Source organism: Oryctolagus cuniculus, chromosome 12 (assembly GCF_964237555.1).
Source record: "Oryctolagus cuniculus chromosome 12, mOryCun1.1, whole genome shotgun sequence".
Lineage (NCBI taxonomy): Eukaryota > Metazoa > Chordata > Mammalia > Lagomorpha > Leporidae > Oryctolagus > Oryctolagus cuniculus.
In genome coordinates this window covers 51765369-51788509 of record NC_091443.1, presented here as the reverse complement: position 1 = coordinate 51788509, position 23141 = coordinate 51765369, and the positions used below count along the sequence as shown (strand labels likewise).

Genomic DNA, 23141 nt, shown 5'->3' with positions numbered 1-23141 from the left:
TTACCTAACCTATTAGACAGATTTAAATCCTTTCAGTTCTTTTACAGACCATATAGGTTATTCTTTATTTTTAAAAAAACATCATTTATTTGAAAGGCAGAGGCACAGAAAGAGAGAGTACAAGAGAGAAAGAGTGGGCCTCCATCTGCTGGTTCACTCCCCAAGTGGCTGCAGTGGCTGGGGCAGGTCCAGGCCCAAGCCAGGACGCTGGAACTCCCTCCAGGTCTCCCACGTGAGCAGCAGGTCTCTCCTGCCATACTGTCATGAGCCACCATAGTACAGACCCCTTACTGTGGATCTTGGCATTTCTAGTTCCTGTGCCTGATACAAAATGATCAGTAAACACTTACAAAGTGAAAGAATGAATAATGCTTAAGCTATTTATTATGTCCTTTGCCCCTTGTGAGGTATTTTCTGATACCAACCAGTTCTCTTGACACCAGATAGGTGTCCAACAGTTTAATTCAATTCTGATACTCAACCCCTAGAGTTATCCTCAAATCCTACAGGTTTAAGGGTTCAATCCCACAAACTGCTCCCATTTTGGATGCCATTCCTAAATAAGGTACCAAGGCAATCCACATTCCAGGCCAGCTGACCACAGATTCAGGAGTTCCTGTGCCTCTCCCCCAGCTTTGGTAATTAGTTAGGATGACTAACTAATCATCAGAACTCAAGGAAGCACTTTAGTTACAATACTGGTTTATTATAAAGAATACAACAGCTTGGGAACAGCCAGGTGGAAGAGGTGCATAGGGCAGGCTATTGGGGGAGGGCACCTGCCATCCATACCCACTCCAGGGACACCTCCCTCCCAGCCCCTGACGTGTTCACCAGTTTAGAAACTTTCCAAACTCCTTTGTTTGGTGGGCATGATAAATTAAATAATTGGCAGTTGGTGACTGAACTTGATGTGGAAGGGAAAGAGAAATTGGAACTGAAAGTTCCAAACCTCTACTCAGTGGGTGATTTCTCTGGCTAGCCCCCATCTTGAAGCCCTCTAGAAGCCCACCAAAAAACACAAACTCAGGAGTGGTAGAAGGGGCTTGTTCTCCTCAGGGGGCTGTCTACATTCACATATGTATGTGAACTCTATCTATCAATCTCTCTCTTTTTTAAAGACTTATTTATTTATTTATTTGAGAGGCAGAGAGAGAGAGAGAAAGGTCTTCCATTTGCTGTTTTGCTCCCCAAATGGCTGCAGTGCCTGGAGCTGGACTGATCCAAAGCGAAGAGCCAGGAGCTTCTTTTGGGACTCCCACATGGGTCCAGGGGCCCAAACACCTGGGCCATCTTCCACTGCTTTCTCAGGCCATAGCAGAGAGCTGGATTGGACATGGAGCAGTCGGGCCGTGAACTGGCGTCCATATGGGATGCCAGCACTGTAGGCGGCAGCTTTACCTGCTATACCACAGTGCTGCTCCCCCTCCATCTCTTTAAATAAATTCTCCCATTCTTGCATTTTATCTATGTCTGTGCTTTGAATTCTTATGTCACGTAGAGGCAAGAATTTTGTTTGAGTTCATCTGGGGACACCGTTCTCCCCACAAGATGGGCAGAGCCAGGACTTGAATCCAGGCACTCAGTGTGGGATGAGGGCATCCCAAGCTAACATTTTATCTACTGCACCAAATGCCTGCCACTTAAATTTCTGTTAAAAATGTTTCTTATAATTTTTTAAATTATTTTTGGGAAAAAAGTATAGATTTGTTCATAGTCTGGATTTCTTTAAAAAGAATTATTTATTTATTTATTTATTTGAAAGGCAGAGTTAGAGAGAGAGAAAATCTTCATTCATTGGTTCACATCCCAAATGGCCGCAACAGCCAGGGCTGGGCCAATCTGAAGCCAGGAGCCAGGGGCTTCTTCTGGGTCTCCCACATGGATGCAGGGGCCTAGGCATTTGGGCCATCCTCTGCTGCCTTCCCAGGCACATTACAGGGAGCCATATAGAAGCGGAGCCACTGGTTCTCGAACCAGCGCTCATATGGGATACTGGTGCTGCAGGCGGTGGCTTTACTTGAGGCACCACAGTGCTGGCCCCCATAGTGTCGGTTTGGCTCGTTACACCTTTGGAGTCATTTAATATGCTCCTCTGTCCTCTACTTCCCATAAATTGGTAGGTAGATTTAAGCTTAATCATCATCATTTGGGGGCCGGCCCCGTGGCTGACTTGGCTAATCCTCCGCCTGCGGCACTGGCACCCCAGGTTCTAGTCCCAGTGGGGTACCAGATTCTGTCCTAGTTGCTCCTCTTCCAGTCCAGCTCTCTGCTGTGGCCCGGGAAGGCAGTGGAGGATGGCCCAAGTTCTTGGGTCCCTGCACCCACATGGGAGACCGGGAGGAAGCACCTGGCTCCTGGCTTCGGATCAGCGCAGTGCCGGCCATGGTGGCCATTTTGGGGGTAAACCAGTGAAAGGAAGACCTTTCTCTCTGTCTCTCACTGTCTGACTCTGCCTGTCAAATAAAAATAAATAAATAAAAATAAAAATCATCATCATTTGATGACTTAGGGGAAGGTGGGGCAGTACTACTTCATAGCAGTGTTTATTCTACCAAGAGTATATGTAATGGTCCGTTTTTCATTTTATGTGCTGGTAGCCATTGATGAACTTTGCAGAGCTCCATGAATTCATTTAGAAGTTGCAAATTTCTGATACTCTAATTCTGTAAATTTTTTTTACTTTTTAAGAGTTGGAATACTTCTAAATAGAAATTTTTCTTTTATTAAACAATAGAGCTATAGTTTAAAACCTGTAGATATTGTGGAATGAAGGAATCAGTTTCACAAAAGATGGGTGAGTCAGACTAATAAGTTTAAGTATCATAAGGAGATGTGGAATTTATCAAAATCTTTCAAGTAAGTTTCTTTTTTGAAAAATTATTTATTGGGACTGACGCTGTGACATAGCAGGTAAAGCTGCCGCCTGCAGTGCCAGCATCCCATATGGGCACTGGTTTGAGTCCCAGCTGTTCCACTTCCTATCCAGCTCTCTGCTATGGCCTGGGAAGGCAGCAGAAGATGGCCCAAGCCCTTGGGCCTCTGCACCCATGCGGGAGACATGGAAGAAGCTCTTGGCTCCTGGCTTCAGATCAGCTCAGCTCTGACTGTTGTGGCCAATTGTGGGGTGAGCCAGTGGAATGAAGACCTCTCTCTGTCTGTCTGTCTCTGTCTGTCTGTCTCTCTCTCTCTCTCTGTAACTCTGACTTTCAAATAAACAAATCTTTTAAAAATTATTTATTTGTTCAAAAGGCAGAGTGACACAGAGAGGAAAAGATCTTGTATCTGTTGGCTCACAGTTAATGCTAGACCAGCCTGAAGCCCAGGGCCAGGTGCTCTATCTGGATCTCCCAGGTGGGTGGCAGGTACGCAAGCACTTGGGCCATGACCCACCACTTTCCCAGACACATGAGCAGAAAGCTGGATCAGAAGCAGAGCAGCTAGGACTTGAACCAACACTCTGATATGGGATACTGTCATTACAAATGGTAGCTTAACCCATCATGCCACAACACTGGCTAAAGTAAATTTCTAAAATGTAGTGACTCCTTTACAAATATTCAAAACTTTTAAATTGTATGTAAAAATAAATTTTAAACTAAATAAAACTATGACATTTAAAAAATAAAAATTAGAGAAGCCATTTAGTACAAAAAGGATAAGTGTAATATTTCCAAAGCATGTATTATTTTTATTTATTTATTTCTAGCTTTTATTTATTTGAAAAGCAGAGAGACAAAATTAGAGACAGAGAGAAAGGGAGATTCTGCTAGAGAAAGATCTTTATCCAGCAGTTCACTCCCCAGATGCCTGTAATAGCCAGGACTGAGCCAGGCCAGAACCAAGAGCTAGAAACTCAATCCAGCTTTCCCTGCAAGGGTGGTAGGGACCCAAGTACGTGAGCCATCACCTGCTGCCTGCCAGGGTATATTAGCAGGAAGCTAGAATCAAAAGCAGAACTGGGACTTGAACCCTGGTACACTGATATCGGATATGGGCATCCTAAGCAGTGTCTTAACCACTGTTCCAAACTCCTGCCCTCATATTTTACTTTTATAAACAGACAAAAACCTTGTGTGTGTGTGTGTGGTTTGTTTGTTTGTTTTTTGACAGGCAGAGTTAGTGAGAGAGAGAGAGAGAGACAGAGAGAAAGGTCTTCCTTTTTCCATTGGTTCACCCCCAAAATGGCTGCTACGGCCGGCGCTGCGCTGATCCGAAGCCAGGAGCCAGGTGCTTCCTCCTGGTCTCCCATGCGGCCGCAGGGCCCAAGGACTTGGGCCATCCTCCTCTGCACTCCCGGGCCACAGCAGAGAGCTGGACTGGAAGAGGAGCAACCAGGACTAGAACCTGGGATGCCGGCGCCGCAGGCAGAGGATTAGCCCAATGAGCCATGGCGGCGACCTCCTTTTGTGTTTTTTTTAAAGATTTATTTATTTTTATTTGTAAGGCAGAGTTACAGAGAGGCAAAGAGAGAGAGGGAGAGGTCAAGAGGTCTTCCATCCGCTGGTTCATTTCCAAGATGGCCGCAGCAGCTGGAGCTGAGCTGATCTGAAGCAAAGAGCCAGGAGCTTCTTCTGGGTCTCCCATGAGGGTGCAGGGTCCCAAGGATTTGAGCCATCCTTGGTTGCTTTTCTAGCCCATAGCAGAGAGATGGACAGGAAGTGGAGCAGCAGGGATTTGAACCAGTACCCATATGGGATGCCAGCACTGCAGGCGGCGGCCTTGCCCGCTATGCCACAGTGCTGGCCCCAGCCTTTTGTTTTTAAAAACCCGTGTTGGACCAAAATGTCTTAGGTAGCTTTGGTTTGAATGTGGTTGATCCCCCGAAAGGTTCATGTGTGTGAGGCTTGATCCTCAGTGTGGCAGTGTTGAGGTGGTAGAACCTTGAGGTGGGACTTAATGCAAGATAATTAAGTCTTTGGGGGTGCTGCGCCCAGAAGGGATTGGTGTAGTTCTCCTGGGTCCCCAGTTAATTCCTGTGATTGTGGGTTGTTCTGAAAACAGCAAGCCTGACTCAGATTGTTCTGGCTTTGCCCTGTGATCCCCCCTCACATGTGCTCTCACCCGGATGCCACCCGCCATGGGATTTGGCCAAGGGGGCTTCACCAGAGGACTTTCAGCCTCCAAACCTGTGAGCTGCAAAAATCTCTTTAAGTACCCACTTCAGGTATTTCATTTGAGCAACAGGAAATGAACTGAGGCATAGGGTTCATCGTAGTAACCTTCTGAGTTCTCCCTTGGCTCCCAATACTTTGCCTTTCTCAGTATCTTTCATGGATTTCTTCAACTTCTTTTTAGACCTAATTCAGAACTGAAGTTTTAAAATACTTCAGTAAGTATGTTCTATGTGTTAAATAAAATTTATAGGAGGCCATTGGTTTGGGCTAAGGTCCTGCACTAGGCCCAACAGAGCAATCCAAAATGGTTTTTTTTTTTTTCATATTGAAATTCTATGCCACTAAGCTGTTTATCTGATCTTCCAAGAAATCAGGAGAGATATTCACCAAATCCCTAAACAGACCACTGGTAGGGGACATGATAAGGAGGTCTCCTGTGTTTTAACCTTTACTAGGAAAGTAACTTTGAAATGACTGATTTGCCTTTTGTTCTTTTTTTCTTCTTTCTTTCACCTTTTTCTGCCTATAAAACCAACTTCCTCAGCTCATATCATCAGAACATTCATTCTGTGTTTTAGAACGCAATACTGCCTGATTCTAGAACCACAAATACAGTACCTCATAAAGAATACTTTTGGAGACCCTCCCCCAGTGAATTTCTGAAACTGTGGATGGTATCAAACCCAATATATTGTTTTCTCCTATAATACATGCCTTTGATAAAGTTTATAAATGAAGCACAGAGAGAGTAGCAACATATTAGCTGCAGAACTAGCACAACTTTCTTTTACTTGTTCACAATCTCATGGAAGATTCTTTTTGTTTTTCAGTAGCTCTTAGCAACCTCAACATTTGATTCATTTTCTTTCCTTCTTGAGAGCTTCTACCTCTTCACTCAAAGGAAGCACTTACAGCTTCTCGTTGGCACATCTGAATTGCCAGCACCTCTGCACTTGCACTTTGGGGCCATCATTAAGTAAATAAGGGTTTCTCAAACGTGGCACGAGGGTGTGGGGTTGTGGTACAGTGGGTTAAGTGGCTGCACACAATGCTCAAATACCTTATGAGAGTGGGGTTCCAACCCAGCTTCCGTCTAACATGCCTGGGAAGGCAGCGGGTGATGGCCCAAGTGCTTGGGCCCCTGCTACTCATGTAGATGACCTATGGAGTTCCTGGCTCCTGGCATTAGGCTGCCAGCCCTGGCTGTTGTAGGCTGCAGATGCAAGATCTCTCCCTCTCTCTGTTCCCTGCCTTTCAAATAAATAAATCTTAAAAATAAAATAAACTCGGCCGGCGCCGCTGCTCAATAGGCTAATCCTCTGCCTTGCGGCGCCGGCACACCGGGTTCTTGTCCCAATCAGGGCGCCGGATTCTTTCCTGGTTGCCCCTCTTCCAGGCCAGCTCTCTGCTGTGGCCCGGGAAGGCAGTGGAGGATGGTCCAAGTACTTGGGCCCTGCACCCCATGGGAGACCAGGAGAAGCACCTGACTCCTGCCTTCGGATCAGCGCAGTGCGCCGGCCGCAGCGCGCCAGCCGTGGCAGCCATTGGAGGGTGAACCAACGGCAAAAGGAAGACCTTTCTCTCTCTCTCTCTCTCACTATCCACTCTGCCTGTCAAAAAATAAAATAAATAAATAAATAAATAATAAACCCACAGCACTATAGTATTGCAACAGTCAATCTGAAAATATTTTCATGCTGCTGTTGAATATGGGTGCCTGAAACTGTGGAGAAGTCAAACTGTGGATAAGGTGCTTAGGGGAGATGAGGGGGTGGGGAACCACTGTTCATAGTCAGTTAAGATTTTAAGTCTGTTGTAATTTTGTCTCTTGGCACATACACTCAATTCTGAAATGAATAGGACTCCAAAACCTAAAGATGACAATATTCTTATCTGGCCCTGGTGTGAAGATAAAGGAAGAGAATCTGGACCTAGCAATAGGTGGTTTCATATAGTGTTCCAATACAGTAAACACTATTTAACATGTTACATTGTCAAGATGATATTCAGTGTTATCAACAGAACAGCTTTTATCGTCTACTCTGAGTTGTTGTATTAAAATAATTACTCCCTCTTAAAAATGCAAGTGAGCAAAACTTATCTTTTATTTTTCTTTGGGAAAATATCAGTCAATCTTTTCCTGATGCTGAAGGATTTTAATGATTGCTAACTATTGGGATATTTTTCAAATACTGAGGTGCATTAATGAGTTAAGTTTTAGAACCTTCTCCAATGGACTTATTCGAAATAGATTAAACCTCTGAACCCTCACATCAGATAGAAATCATTTGTTCCCCTCTAACACATTTTGATGGTTCTTTTTTTTTTTTTAAAGATTTATTTATTTATTTGAAAGTCAAAGTTACACTGAGAGAGGAGAGGCAGAGAGAGAGAGAGAGAGAGAGAGGTCTTCCATCCAATGGTTCACTCCCCAAGTGGCCGCAGTGGCTGGAGCTATGCCGATCCGAAGCCAGGAACCAGGAGCTTCTTCCGGGTCTCCCACGTTGGTGCAGGGGCCCAAGGACTTGGGCCATCTTCTGCTGCTTTCCCAGGTCATAGCAGAGAGCTGGACAGGAAGTGGAGCAGCCGAGTCTCAAACCGGCGCCCATATGGGATGCGGGCGCTTCAGGCCAGGGCATTAACCCACTGTGCCACAGTGCTGGCCCTGGTGGTTATTTTCTAGATTGGTCTTTCTTATTTTAGGGGTGGTCAGATCTGAAGTTTGAGTTTCAGTGTTTTGGGGTGTGGGCAAAGTAGGCCTGATTAGGGTTAGTTGAAAGTGCCACCACTAGTCCAGTTTCCCTGGAGTTCCACAGTGGGCTCTGATCTGTGTGCACATGACCTTTGGGAGGTGTTACTAGTCTTGGGGAGAACTTGGGCTATCTTTTCTTTTAAGATGTATTTATTTATTTTAAAGCCAGGGTAACGGAGAAAGAGAGATATAGAGATCTTCCATGTGCTGGTTCACTTCCTAAATGGCCATAATAGCAGGACTGGGCCAGGTTGAAGCCAGCAGCCAGGAACTCCATCCAGGTCTCCAATATGGGTATCAAGAATTGAAGTACTTGGGCCATCATCCACTACTTCCCAGGCACATTAGCAGGGAGTAGTTAGTGGAGTAGCTGGGACTTAAACAGATACTCCAGTATGGGATATAGGCATCCCAAGTGACAGTTTAACCTGCTACGACACTGTGTCCATCCTAGAACTTGTTATCTGATAGTAAACACGTGGATCCCAAGGGTAGGATTAGGATGTTTGGGATACTGTGTCTTGGCTGTTAATCTGTTTGTAGTATCTATTGTTCCCCAACACTGCCCCCTACCTGGGATTCTGAGTGACTTTTTCTGTTTTTTTGACTGTTCAAATTTTCTAAAATAAACATGTTTCATTTTTATTAAAAATAGCTTTTTCTTGGAAAAATAGACTACAATAAATTGTTTATATAGAATTAATTTAATTTGCTTTTAAGTAGAAATGAAAGTGCCTAAAGAATATATACATTCGTAAGTACATTTGATAGTGGGGCAAAAGCAACTTATAAATTAGATGAGAACCAAAAAATTACAAAAAGGATACTGAGATCTAGGGAAGGATCCCAGTCAAAAGGTTTACAGGGTAAGCAGGGAGGAAACAGATGAGACACAAATACTGCTGTGCGCTCAGAAGTGGAGCCTGACAAAGCTAAAATACTTTCTAAATATTAACTTTGGTCGTGCTCAGCAATTTCATGATAGTCACGTTAGTGTGGCGATTGGTAAAGTGACAGGAAAGATAAAATTATGTGCCCATGCCCACAATAAAATTCAGGAATAGGTCATTTCTGTCTGTACCTCTTTGTCCTTTACTGTAGAAGCACAAGTCACCTGAGAGAAAGTAAATTGGTCACCTGTGTTCTGTAATAGCCAGGAATGTGGAAGCTGGGTCCATGAATAGACAAATTAACCAATTCTGAGCTTGAAAGATAGGTTTTTTTGGGTATCACTCTTCTTGCTCAGGATGCAAGAGTGTATGTTTAAAGGGCTGCTCGAAAGAAGGAGGCACCTTTCTCTGAAGGCAGGAAGGAGCCTCCACTGTGATATGGCCTTGACTAAACATGTTCAGAGTTGGTGAACTCAAGGGGCTTTCATAGCCTCGACAGCTCATGGCAAGAGCCTCAGGTGATTACTGACGTCATAAATAAGAGTGTCAGTTGTTAAATCAACAACGGGAGTCACTGGGCACCTGCTCCCCATGTAGGATCTCTGTCCTTAATGTGTTTTACTATGAGAGTAAAAGATAACACTACTAGTCGAACAATACTCTATACCTTGTGCGGTTGTGTGAGTGCAGTCTGTTGAAATCTTTGCTTAGTATATACTAAGTTGATCTTCTGTATATAAAGATAATTGAAAATGAAACTCGATGAAGGGTGGGATGAGGGAGGGAGTGGGAGATTGGAGGGCTGCGGGAGGGAGGGAGGTTGGGGGGAGAACCACAACAATGCAAAAGTTGCACTTTGTAAATTCACATTTATTAAATTTAAAAAATGGAAAAAATTAAAATAAAATAAATAAAGGGCTGCTCTGTAACATCAGGATACTCTCATTCACGTACTAGAAAACCTTGGGGTGGGCGTTTGGGCTAGCAGTTAAGATGCCTGCATCCCATATCAGAGTGCTGGGGTTCGGTGTCTGGCTCTAGCTCCTGACTCCCACTTCCTGCTCACACAGACCCTGGGAAGCAGTGGTGATGGCTCAGGTAATTGGATCTTTGCCAACCACGTGGGAGACCTGCATCAAGTGTCTTCCCATTCCTAGCTGTTGTGGCCATTTGGGAAATGAACCAACGGATAGGAGATCTTTATCTCTCCATGTCTCTGCCTCTCAAATAAATAAGTAAGGTATTAGAAAGCCAGTGTCCTGGAAATGAAAAGCTTCCACTTGTCTTGGTTCTGAGCGCTCTAGTGTCGGGGAGTCATGATTTAGGCCAGAGGTTCCAGAAGAAAACGAACAGTGATAAATCACAGCAAGGCTGATAGCATCCTGGTGGGAGTGTGTGAGAGAGGAGCCATATCATATGCCAAAGCCACAGCAACTCAGGGGAGCTGTTCCTGTTCATGGATTGCCCTTTGTTTCAAAAAGTGAGAGGAAAGGAAAAAGGAATTGTGGGGATGTTTGTCAAAGGATTTTTTTTCCTTAATAGGTGTGGAGTTTCCAGAAGAAACAAACAGATCTCCTCATCGCCTTTCAAAAGCATAGAATCACGAAGTTGGAAGCAGCCATGCAAGAAGCACAGCAAACAATGGCCAGCCAGGACAAGTGGGTGACCCATCACACTCCCGGAGGCTTTATTTTTCCTTTTAGAGAATCTATAGCCCTTATTTCCTTGTGGTTACAGAGTCTGAAAACCACTCCATTTTGGTTTCCTTTTTCCTCCTTCCGGAGGCCCCCCCACTTCCTAGCTGTCCTCTTATTTTCCTGCATCTAAAGCTGCTGCTACAGAGAAATCGGAGGTAACTAACTTACAGTGATAGCACTGAAAATGTTACCTCTGGGAGGGTGTTCTGCAGATTTTAAGCTAAAAAAGATGAGCTTCTTGATGGAAATTTGTAGGCATCAGCAGGCCAGGGGTAGGTGTGCAAAGGAAAGGAAATGCTGTGTAAATGTCGTGAAGTCATACAAACTTGTGACGTCATACTTATTTTGTCCACTTGATTGTTCTCACCATCAAAGCCTTACCATTGTCTTCCTGAGTCACCTCATTCTTTTTTTTTTTTTTAAGATTTTTATTTATTTGTTTGACAGAGTTACAGACAGTGAGAGAGACAGAGAGAAAGGTCTTCCTTCCGTTGGTTCACTGCCCAAATGGCTGCCACGGCCGGAGCTGCGCCGATCCGAAGCCAGGAGGCAGGTGCTTCCTCCTGGTCTCCCATGCGGGTGCAGGGCCCAAGCACTTGGGCCATCCTCCACTGCCTTCCCGGGCCACAGCAGAGAGCTAGACTGGAAGAGGAGTAACCAGGACAGAATCTGGTGCCCCAACCAGGACTAGAACCCGGTGCCCATATGGGATGCTGGCGCCGCAGGCAGAGGATTAACCTAGTGAGCCATGGCTCCGGCCCCAAGTCACCTCATTCTTGATAGAAATACCTTGCATAACTGGCAATATCCTTCAGTCAGCATTAAGTAGGGGGTGATAATAATTTTTTTTTGTCCCCTGATCTCTTGGAGCTGATTGTTGACATCTTTTGCCTAGAGAGCTGTCTATGTTAAAAAAGGAGAATGGAGAGCTGAAGAAATATCTGGCCCTTCTAAAGGTGAATGCAACAGAGTTTCCTTACTATTCTTTTCTCTCCTACTGTTCCCATCTACAAAAAAGTTCATGGGAAAATGGAATTAAAAGAGAATATGCATTTTCTGTGAACTTTTTGAAGACCCCCTCATATGTGGCTGACTATGGAGTAGTGTTTACTTACCATTTTCACATCATGGCACACACAGAAACTGACATTTGTGCAAGCACGCAGTGTCAACGCACGGGGCCATAGAAGACTGGAGGGTTGAGAGGATCAGTGCGTAGCACCCTTTTAACCCATCCTCAAACCTCAGCGAGTCCTGACATGCCATCTGGGAGGGTCTCTGATACAAGAGATGTCTCTTGCAATTTAAAATTTCTTTTCAGAGAGCCCCAAAACCTCTAGGACCTTCTTCTCTCTCACATCCTATTTCCTACTGATCCCACTCCTGAAACTATTCTAGCACATTGTGATTGTGTCATTTTTCTTTCTCTCCCCAGAGACATGTATTAGTGGTCTGCGTGATTCCTGATGGGTTCTTATGAAGAGGAACTAAATTTTTATTCCCTGAAACTAATAATTTCCAAAGGAAACACTGCATTTTTTTCTTCTCCTACTGGGAATCTCAGCAACCACAACTAGGGGGCACTACAGCTTAGTGATCTAACAAGTAAGACAGCTCCATTGTTAGGAGCCTTGATCTGCAGCCTCCTTTACTCCCATTTTTTTACCTACAGGAATCTCCAAGTCGGTACCAAGGAAGCAGGTTAGTTTTAACAGCTGCCACACTAGCTTCTCAGCCCCTTGAATTTATCTCTTTTTTTTCTTCAGTTCTTAAAAAAAGAGTTATTTTATTTATTTGAAAGAGTTACAGAGAGGAGAGGGAGAGAGACAGAGATGTTTCATCCACTGGTTCACTCCTCAAATGGCTGCAATGCCAGGGCTAGGCCAGACTGAAACCAGGAGCCAGGAGCTTCTTCTTGGTCTCCCATGTGAGTACAGGGTCCCAAGCACTTGGGCCGCCCTCCACTGCTTTCTCAGGTGCATTAGCAGGGAGCTGAATCAGAAGTGGAGCAGCCAGGACTTGAACTGATACCCATATGGGATGCCAGCATTGCAGTTGGCAGCTTTACCTGCTAGACTACAATGCCAGCCCCTTCTTTTTATTTTTTAAAAAAGATTTACTTATTTGACAGGCAGAGTTACAGAGAGAGGAGAGACATACAGAGAGATCTTCTGTCTGCTGGTTCATTCCCCAAATGGCCACAACTGGGACAGGGCCAAGCCAAAACCAGGAGCCAGGATCTCCATCCAGGTCTCCATGTGGGTTCAGGGACCCAAGTAGTTTGGCCATCCTCTACCACTTTCCCAGGCATATTAGCAGGGAACTGATTCAGAATTGGAGGAGCCAGGACTCAAATTGGTGCCCATTGGGATGCCGGCATCACAAGTAGCAGCATAACCCATGAACCACAATGCTGGCCTTTGTTCTTTCTCTTTTAAAAAAAATTATTTATTTTCATTTTATTTGAAAGACAGAGAGAGATACAGAGAGCAAATGAAGAGAGACAGACAGAAACAGGGAGAGGGAGGCATCTTCCATCTGCTGGTTCAAACCCCAATGATTACAACAGCTTGGGCTGGGCCAGGCCAAAACCTAGAGCCAGTTTGGGTCTCCCACCTGAATGGCAGGGACCCAAGTACTTGAGCCGTCATCTACTGCCTCCTTGAGTATGCGTTAGTGAGAAGCTGGATTCAGAAGCTGAGCCGGTTCTTGAACCAAGGTACTTTGACGTAGGATGAAGGCAACCCGGCTGGGGTCTTAACCACTGTGTCAAATGCCCACCCATCTGTTTCTCTCTCTCTCTCCCTCTCTCCCCTACCCTTTTAAAAATATACTCTGGGACCAGCACTGTGGCACAGCAGATTAAGCCTGCAGTGCTGGCATCCAATATGGGTGTACATTTGAGTCCTGGCTATTCCACTTCAAATCCAGCTCCCTGCTGATGTGCTTTGGAAAGCAGCGGAAGATGGCCCAAGGCCTTGGGTCCCTGCACCCACGTAGGAGACCCAGAGGAAGCTCCTGGCTCCTGACTTCGGATCAGCTCCGCTCCAATCTTTGCAGCCATTTAGGGAGTGAACCAGCGGATGGAAGACCGCTCTTTCTCTCTCTGTAATTCTGACTTTCAAATAAATAAAATAAATCTCTAAAGATTTACTTCTTTGAAAGGCAGAGTGATGGAGGGAGAGGGGGAGACAAAGAAGAGAGAACTCTGCCATCTCCTGGTTAACTCCCCAAATGCCTGCAACAGCCAAGGCTGTGTCGGCTGAAATCAGGAGCCAGGAGCTCCCTCTGGGTCTCCCACATGGCTAGCAGGAACCCAAGTACTTGAGCCATCATCCAGTGCTTCCCGGGTGTATTAGCAGGAAGCTGGATAAGAAGCGCCAAGAACCCAGGACTTGAACAAGGCACTCTGATATGGGATATGGGCATCCTAAGTGGTAGCTTAACCTGCTGAACCACGACACCCCCGCCCCATTCTTTCTTGACTCTTGGTTCTGTGAGCTTTGAGATAGAAAACAATGGTGGATGGATTTATACTTCTCTGAGAATTATTTGCTGAGAAGTGCTGAAGTGAAATCTTGATTTTGCTGCTCACTCTTGAATGTCATTTTATGAAAGCCTACTCGTCCTTCACAATTCAACTCACATCATTTTCTCTGCAAAGCATGTGTAAGTGCCTGCTATTGAACAGATACTGTGTTAGGTGCTAGGTGTACAGCATCAGTCTTTTCTAATCAGTGATAACAGTTGTGCCCTGCCAACTGTTAACTCTTTTTAATATCAGTCCTGCATTGGTGGAATAAAAAAGATACGGCATGGCGGGTGTTATGCACAGTGGGTCAAGCTGCTGCTGGGGATGCCCATGTTCTGTACTGGAGTACCTGGGATATAGTCCTGCTCCCATTCCAGACACAGCTTCCCACTAACAGGCCTGGGAGGCAGCAGCTGGTGGCTCAAACACTTGGGTCCCTACTACCCAACTGGGAGAACTGGATGAAGTTCTGGGCTCCTGGCTTTGGCCTGGCCCAGCCCTAGCTATTATGGACATTTGAGTGAACCAGCAGATGGAAGATCTCACTCTTTCCCACTCTGCCTTTCAAATAAATGAAAATAAATGATTTTTAAAATTTTTTTAAAGAAAGCCGGCGCCGTGGCTCAATAGGCTAATCCTCCACCTTGCGGCGCCGGCACACCGGGTTCTAGTCCCGGTCGGGGCGCCGGATTCTGTCCCGGTTGCCCCTCTTCCAGGCCAGCTCTCTGCTATGGCCAGGGAGTGCAGTGGAGGATGGCCCAGGTGCTTGGGCCCTGCACCCCATGGGAGACCAGGAAAAGCACCTGGATCCTGGCTCCTGCCATCGGATCAGCGCGGTGCGCCGGCTGCAGCGGCGGCCATTGGAGGGTGAACCAATGGCAAAGGAAGACCTTTCTCTCTGTCTCTCTCTCTCACTGTCCACTCTGCCTGTCAAAAAAAAAAAAAAAAAATATATATATATATATATATATATATATATATAAAAAGGATGTATGTATTTATACGAGAGTGACAGACAGGAAGGGACACAGAGAGAAATAGATCTTCCATATGCTGGTTCACTCCCCAAATGGCGTAACCACTGAGGTTAGTCTGGGTTGAAGTCAGGAGCCTGGAACTCCCTCTGGGTCCTCCACATGGGTGGTGGGGACTCAAACACTTGGGCCATCTTCCACTGCTTTCCCAGGTGCATTAGCAGGAAACTGGATTGGAAGCAGAGCAGCCAGGACTTGAACCCCATGGGATGCTGGTATTGCAAGTGGTGGCTTAACTTTATGCTGTACCACAATACTGGTCCTGAGAGGAACTTTATTCTAATTCTTTTTTTTTTTTTAAGATTTTATTTCATTTATTTGAAAGGCAGAGTTACAGAGACAAATATCTTCCATCCACTGGTTCACTACCCAAATGGCTGCAATGGGCAGGACTGGGGCAGATTAAAGCCAAGAGCAGGAGCCTCTTCCAGGTCTCCCATATGGGGACTTGGGTCATCCTCCGTTGCTTTCCCAGGCACATTAGCAGGGAGCTGGGTCAGAAGTGGAGCAGCTGGGACTTGAACCAGAACCTGTGTGGGATGTGGGCACTGCAGGTGGCGGTCTCTCTAATTCTTATTCTAAACCTCATTGTTTGTAATCTTGGGATACAGGACAAATAGACACTGAATGAATGCTTGTAGATGGAAGGATGAGAGGATGGAGGGATGAGTGAATAGATGGGCAGATGTAAAGTTGAGAGCCCTCGGTATGGCACTGACGGAGAGAATGGAGGAGTACTTCAAAGCTGTCATGGGGCTGGGCATTATAATACAGCAGGTCAAGCTGCTACAGGTTAAGCCACCACCTGAGATACCTACATCCCAAATCAGAGTGCCGGTTCAAGTCCTGGCTACTCTGCTTCTGATCCAGCTTCCTGTTCGTGCACCTGAGAGGCAACAGATGATGGCTCAAGTACTTGTGTTCCTGCCTCCCACATGGGAGACCTGGATGGAGTTCCTGACTCCTGACTTCAGCCTTGTCCAGCCCTGGCTATTTGTGACTTTTGGAAAGTGAACCAGCAGATGGAAGAGCCCTTTCTTCTCTGTCTCTCCCTCTTTCTCTGTCACTCTGCCTTCCAAATAAAGTAAGTCTTTAAAAAGAATGACCTCTATTATGGACAGCAGAATAGACCAGGTTTCATTTAGGGAGTTGGGGAGCAAAGGGGTCTCCTTTGGAAACGCTGCCTCCATGTGAAGTGATGCCTAGAATTCATGAGATTTGTGCTCAGAGAAGCCATTATTCCTGTAAATGGTGTTCTGATTGGTGCTCAGAAGTGGTACTTCTGCTCAGAGATTGGAATGCCTGACTCACGCTCCCTCTCCTTACAGGTTGACCACACCCCGACCAGTGGGCATTACTTCCCCGACACAGTCAGGTAGGGAACCGTGGGTAGATGTCCTTTCCCCGCATGGAGGATGCTCTCTTCTTGTAGATCATAACGCGCCCCTCCTAGTATTACGTGTGACGCGGAAACACCATACAACCAGATAACGAGTGCCAACCGAATGGCGAGGCTAGGAGGACACCCCATTGATGGCAGGTTTTGTCTGCACCCCATTGTCTTTCAGTGACTCCTCGGCCCAGTTGCCATCATAGTAGCCAAGTGGTCAGGTGAGTAGAAAGCCTCCACAGAAGCCTTAGAACTATCGGCAGAGGTTGGAGTACGAGAGAGAGCTGTAGGAGCGACTCAGACCGGGGCTGAGACCAGGTCCACGTAAGTGGCTAACGGCAGTTTGTTTTTGTCTCACCTTACATAGTCGATCTTCCTCAGTGGAGTCCATCCCTTACAGAGTGGCTGACTTTGGTAGCATAGGACAAGTAAGTACTAGTCACCTTTTCTGTCCAGCCTGAGGGTTCTGTGCTGAACGAAAGCAAAATTTAAGTCAAGACTCTGAAGTTTATATTGGTTTGGGCATAAATCATCTGAGGCCGTGCCAGACCCAGTTTGTCTTCTGGCAGTGGAGACCTGCTGCATATGCTGACAGAGCCTGGGTCGGGGAAGAAGGAGTGGGTTTGTTAAAGGGCTGAATTAACAGTGACAGTCCTGTTCGTTGTGGGAGTAGTAAAGCATGGATCCTTCTTAGACGAGGCTGCCCTCTGCGGGAGAACAGTGTATGCTTTAATGTGTAGGTGGAGAGAAGTAGCAGGGATTAGGGAGGCCAGAGAACCAGGGTGTCTTTATTGATATCTCTGTTTGTCCATCAGGGCAGAGGCCTGCAGGGAAGGAGCACTCCCAGAGACTCTTACACTGGTGAGTGGGGGAAGAGGCGGCAGAAGTCACCATGCTCTGCGGGGCCAGTGGGTTGGTTTCTAATGCATAATATAATGCTTTTGCACTTTGGTTTTTTTCTAGATAGTGATTCCAGGTATCCAGACATATATTACAAGTCTGCTGCTTTTCTATTTAAAGATTTATTTATTTATTTATTTATTTGGAAAGCAGAATTACAGAGAGAGAGGAAAAGACAGAGAGGGAGATCTTCCATCTGCTGGTTCACTCCCCAAATGGCCACAAAGTCAGGAGCCAGGAGCATCCTCCTGGCCTCCCATATGGATGCAGTGGCCCAAGTTCTTTTTTGCTTTTTTTGCTTTTTTCCCAGGCAAACAGCAGGGTACTAGATTGGAAGTGGAGCAGCCAGGAATTGAACTGCACCCATATAGGATTCTGGCATAACTGGCGGCGTCTTTACCTGCTTACACCACAGTGCACACCCCTACATTTAAAGAAATGCTATTTTGAGGGGCTGGTGCTGTGGCAGAATAGGTTAATCCTCCACATGCGGTGTGCCTGTTCGAGTCCCAGCTGCTTCTCTTCTGATCCAACTCTCTGCTATGGCCTGGGAAAGCGGTGGAAGATGGCCCAAGAGTTGGGCTCCTGCACCAGCATGGGAGACCCAGAAGAAGCTCCTGGCTCCTGGCTTCAGATCAGCCCAGCTCCAGCCATTGCAGCCATTTGCAGCCTTTCTTGCTCGCTCTCTCGCTCTCTCGCTCTCGCTCTCTTTTAAAGATTTGTTTTATTTATTTGACAGACAGTTACAGAGTGAGGTGGAGCCAGAGAGAGAGAGACAGAGAGAGAGGTCTTCCATCTGCTGGTTCACTCCCCAAATGACTACAACAGCCGGTGCTGCACCAATCTGAAGCCAGGAATTTCTTCCTTGGTCTCCCATGTGGTTGCAGGGGCCCGAGGACTTGGGCCATCTTCTACTGCCTTCCCAGGCCATAGCAGAGAGCTGGATCGGAAGTGGAGCAGCCGGGACTTGAACTGGCGCCCATATGGGATGCTGGCGCTGCAGGCCGCAGCTTTAACCCACTGCGCCACAGTGCCGGCCCCCGCAAGACCTTTCTCTCTATCCCTTTCACTGTCTGTAACTCTATCTCTCAAATAAATAAATAAAATATTTTTAAAATACTAATTTTGTTCTCAAACATATAGGGGGAAAATAAATTTGAACTATAGAAAACCATTGGGAACAAAAAAAAAAAAAAACTGACTTGGGGCCAGCACGGTGCCATAACAGGTAAAGCCACCGCCTGAAGTGCCGGCGTCCCATATGGGCACTGGTTCAAGACTTGGCTGCTCCTCTTCCGATCCAGCTCTCTACTATGGCCTGGGAAAGCAGTGGAAGATGGCCCAGTTCCTTGGGCCCCTGAATCCCTGTGGGAGACCCGGAGGAGGCTCCTTGCTTCGGATTGGCGCAGCTCCGGCCATTGCGGCCATCTGGGGAGTGAACCAATGAATGGAGGACCCCCCACCCCCACCCCGTGTAACTCTGACTTTCAAATAAATAAATAAATCTTAAAAAAAAAAAAAAAAAAAAAAACTGGCTGAGAGATGAAGGTGAACTTTTCAAACAATTGGCTTGGATTTTTAAAATTGCCACAAGATGGCAGCACAAGGAAGCTTAAAAAGATGCTGATTGTCTGCCTGAAGGGTATCTGGCTTCTTCACTGTCTATTGTACATAAAAATATTCTAGTGAGGAAATATTTTGGTTCTAGCCACTTCAATTTTTGTCCATATACCCTTAAAACTTTGACTGTTGTTACTGTTTCAAGGGCATTAGCCAGTCCCTAGAGAAACTATCAGAAGAATTTTCCTTTCTTTCCCAAGAGGCCAGTTAAAAATTCATCTTTTTAAGATTTATTTATTTTGGGCCCCTGCCGCGGCTCACTAGGCTAATCCTCCACCTAGCGGCGCCGGCACACCGGGTTCTAGCCCCGGTCGGGGTGCTGGATTCTTTCCCGGTTGCCCCTCTTCCAGGCCAGCTCTCTGCTGTGGCCTGGGAAGGCAGTGGAGGATGGCCCAAGTGCTTGGGCCCTGCACCCCATGGGAGACCAGAAGCACCTGGCTCCTGCCTTCAGATCAGTGCGGTGCGCCGGCTGCTGCACGCCAGCCATGGTGGCCACTGGAGGGTGAACCAGCAACAGAGGGAAGACCTTTCTCTCTGTCTCTCTCTCTCACTATCCACTCTGCCTGTCAGGAAAAAAAAAAAAAAAAAAAAAGATTTATTTATTTTGAAGGAGTTATAAAGAGAGAGAGAGAGAGAAACTTCCATCTGCTGTTTCATTCCCCCGATGGCCACAATGGCCAGGGCTGAGCCAGGCCAGAGCCAGGCCAGAGCCAGGAGCTCCATCCTGGTATCCCACAGGGGTACAGGAAGCCCATGTGCTTGGGTCATGTTCCATTGCTTTTCCCAGGCCATTAGCAGGGAACTGGATGGAAGTGTAGCTGCTGGGACCTGAAGCAGCGCCCATATGAATGCCAGTGCCTCAGGCAGTGGCTTTATCTGCTGCACCACAACACTGGCCCCAGAAATTCATTTTTTAAATTCACCAGTCTCCCTTTAATTCTCCCATGTTCACCTTTTTGAAAAATATAGAGGTTCTAGCCAACTGATTTCCATCAGGTTGGTAGAAGTTTTTCTTCTTTCATTCCTGATATTTATAAAGTGAGTCCTTCCCCTTTCTTTCTTGGCCAGTCATTTCAAAGAATGTTCTAAAGATATTTAAAATTTAATTGAAGGCCAGAGCATGAAAGAAAGAGAGAGAGGGAGAGGGAGAGGGAGAGGAAGAGAAAGAGAGATCTTCCGTCCACTGGTTCACTCATCAAATGGCTGCAACAGCCAGGTCTGGGAGAAGCTAAAGCCAAGAGCCAGGAACTCTGTCTTGGTCTCCCACAGGAGTGGCGGGGACCCCAGTGCTTGGGCCGTCCTCTGCTGCCTTCCCAGGTGCGTTAGCAGGAAGCTGCATGGGAAGCAGGACAGCCAGGACTCCAGCTGGTGTTCTGATGCGGGATGCCAGCTTCATCGCAAGCTGGGGCTTCACCTGCTGCACCCAGCACCAGCCCCAGACCAACTTTTGGTTTTGTTTATTTTCTCTATTTTTCTTTTTCTCTGTGTTAATTATTTCTAATTTAATCTCATTCTGGATGATTTAGATTTAGTTTGTTCTTTTTCTGTTTCCTTAAAGTAGAAGGTTAGATTATTGATTTCAGTTTTTATTTGCCTCATGTACTTTAGGATATGAAGTTTTACTTGATGTGCTGTAAACAACTCTGTTGTTGGGTACAAATGTATTGTATCTTCTTGAAAGACTGTTTTCTCCACTAACAGTTTTGTCTTAAAGTCTGTTTTGTGTAATATTAGTATAGCTACTCCAGTTCTCTTTTGTTCATTGTTTGCATAGAATATATTTTTTCATAGTTCTACTTTTCAATCTATAAATATCTTGAATCTAAAGCAAGTCTTTTGATAGTGTATAGTTGGACAGTTAGTTATTACCATTTAAAAAATTTTTTTTTTTTAATTTGAAAGGCAGAGTTACAGAGAGAAGGGAGATCTTCCATCCACTGGATACTCCCTCAGTGGCCGGGGCTGGGGCAAGCCAAAGCCAGGAATCTGGAACTCCCTCTGGGTTTCCCATGTGAGTGCAGGGGCCTAAGCACTTGGTCCATCCTCGTCTGCTTTCCCAGGCACATGAGGGAGCTGGATTGTAAGTGGAGCAGCTAGGACACAAACCAGGGCCCATATGGGATGTCAGTGTCACAGGCAGTGGCTTAATCCCTTGTACTACAAACCCACGCTCCTAGTTTCTGTTTCAGTTGGAGAGTTTTATCCATATACATTTACTGTCATTACTGATAGGAAAAGACTCTCTTTTGCCATTTTGGTGTTTGTTTCCTATGTCTTACGTCTTTTTTGTTCCTCAGTTTCTCACGTCACTGCCTTCCTTTGTGTGAAATATTTTCTTTTTTTAAAAAAAATTATTTATTTGAAAGGCAGAGTGTAATAGAGAAAGATCTTCCATCTACTGGTTCATTCTCCAAATGCCTGCAACCAGGGTTGGACCATACTGAAGCCAGGAACTCCATCCAGGGCTCCTACATGGGTGGCAGGAACCCAAGTACTTGGGCCATCATCTGCTGCGTCTCATGCACATTAACAGGAAGTTGGGGCAGAAACAGATTGGCCAGGACTTGAACTGGAACTCTAATATGGGATATGGGCATCCCAAGTGGTGGCTTAACCTGCCAGGCCACAACCTGTCCCAGTGTTGGAACTTAAAAAAAAAAAAAAAAAAAAAAAAAAAAAAATATATATATATATATATATATAGAGAGAGAGAGAGAGAGAGAGAGAGAGAGAGAGAGTTGAAAGGCAGAGTTACAGAGAGGCAGAGGCAGATATATAGAGAGAAAGGTCTTCCATCCACTGGTTCACTTCCCAAATGGCTGCTTCAGCTGGAGCTGGACTGATCCAAGCTGGGAGCCAGGAGCTTTTTCCGGGTCTCCCATGTGTGTGCAGGGGCCCAAGGATTTGGGCCATCTTCTACTGCTATCCCAGGCCATAGCAGAGAGCTGGATCGGAAGAGGAGCAACCGGGTCTAGGACCAGCACCCAAATGGGAAGCTGGCACCTCAGGCCAGGGCTTTAACCCACTGAGCCACACCTTTGGCCCCTACTCCAAGTCTTAGTAAATTTGAGTTCCAAGTCAAGTCAAATAATGACACCCTTGCAAGGGGGTCCACTAGCCAAGTCAAATGAGAGTCCTCTAGGAGTGGAGCTTTGAAAGAACTCTGGGGACGACTAGACTTCGTGATTGCCGTGTGTGTAGCATGCTGGTTTTCAAAGCTATCATGCAGCTGAAGGAGAATGAAGAATTTTTTTTAACCAACAGTCAGCTGTTTTTCCTAAATAAGCATTTACAGATTGCTGCAAGCCCTGAATTGACTCTCAGAGTTCTGAAAAAGTTGATTCTGGCCATTTTCTCATTTCTTACAATGGAAGAGAATTTTTGGAGGCCTTTGTTCCACCGCTTTTCCTGGCATCACTTGTTAGCCAGTTAATGGCTTTGTCTTTAGCTCTTCTTTCTGGTTATCAGTCTTCGAGGGGAAACCAAGGCAGATACATTAGGGCTCCTCAAGGCTGCTGGACTCACAAACTTATGGAGGGGGAAAGGAAAGCACCTACAGGAGGCTGCTGAGCGATTTGTGAGCCTTTTCACTTACCATTAGCCCCAAGCCTAACATAGGTACTGCTTTTGCCCTGGCGCCAGTGTACCTACATTCCCCTTCAGGCCGAGGACTGTCTCACCAGGTCGTTTTTATGCTTTTCAGAAACCCCTTCCCCAGCTTCATCTCACAGTCTTTCTTACAGGTGAGTGATGCTGTGCTTCTTTCTCGTGAGATCTGTCCCCTCTGTCCCCGCGGACATTCTGCCGGCTGCCCGCGCGGGGTGCTTCCGTCCTGGTCTGCCCCACTGATGAGAGAGAAGGGGGACCGGCATTGGGTCTACTGTGCCTATGAGTAATTTCTTTTTTTTTAATTTCTTTTTTTATTTTTTATTTTTTGTTATTTTTTGACAGGCAGAGTGGACAGTGAGAGAGAGAGAAACAGAGAGAAAGGTCTTCCTTTACCGTTGGTTCACCTTCCAATGGCTGCCGCGGCCAGCACGCTGCGGCCAGCGCACCGCGCTGATCCGAAGGCAGGAGCCAGGTACTTATCCTGGTCTCCCATGGGGTGCAGGGCCCAAGCACTTGGGCCATCCTCCACTGCACTCCCTGGCCACAGCAGAGAGCTGGCCTGGAAGAGGGGCAACCGGGACAGAATCCAGCGCCCCGACC

General features: G+C 46.2%; 1 protein-coding gene across 3 annotated transcripts in view; it reads left to right on the top strand.

Annotated features, from left to right (window-relative positions):
• Positions 1-23141, top strand: part of RNF212B (ring finger protein 212B) — a 46032-nt gene that overhangs the window by 18488 nt on the left and 4403 nt on the right. For 2 of the 3 annotated variants that reach the window (XM_051822665.2, XM_017348204.3), the window contains exons 5-12: positions 10302-10417; positions 11352-11412; positions 12129-12157; positions 16351-16397; positions 16591-16633; positions 16780-16840; positions 17228-17273; positions 22636-22675. In XM_051822665.2, coding sequence (XP_051678625.2) covers positions 10302-10417; positions 11352-11412; positions 12129-12157; positions 16351-16397; positions 16591-16633; positions 16780-16840; positions 17228-17273; positions 22636-22675 — 443 coding nt within the window. The remainder of the gene's footprint in view (positions 1-10301; positions 10418-11351; positions 11413-12128; positions 12158-16350; positions 16398-16590; positions 16634-16779; positions 16841-17227; positions 17274-22635; positions 22676-23141) is intronic. The other variant, XM_051822668.2, reaches the window with a different exon arrangement.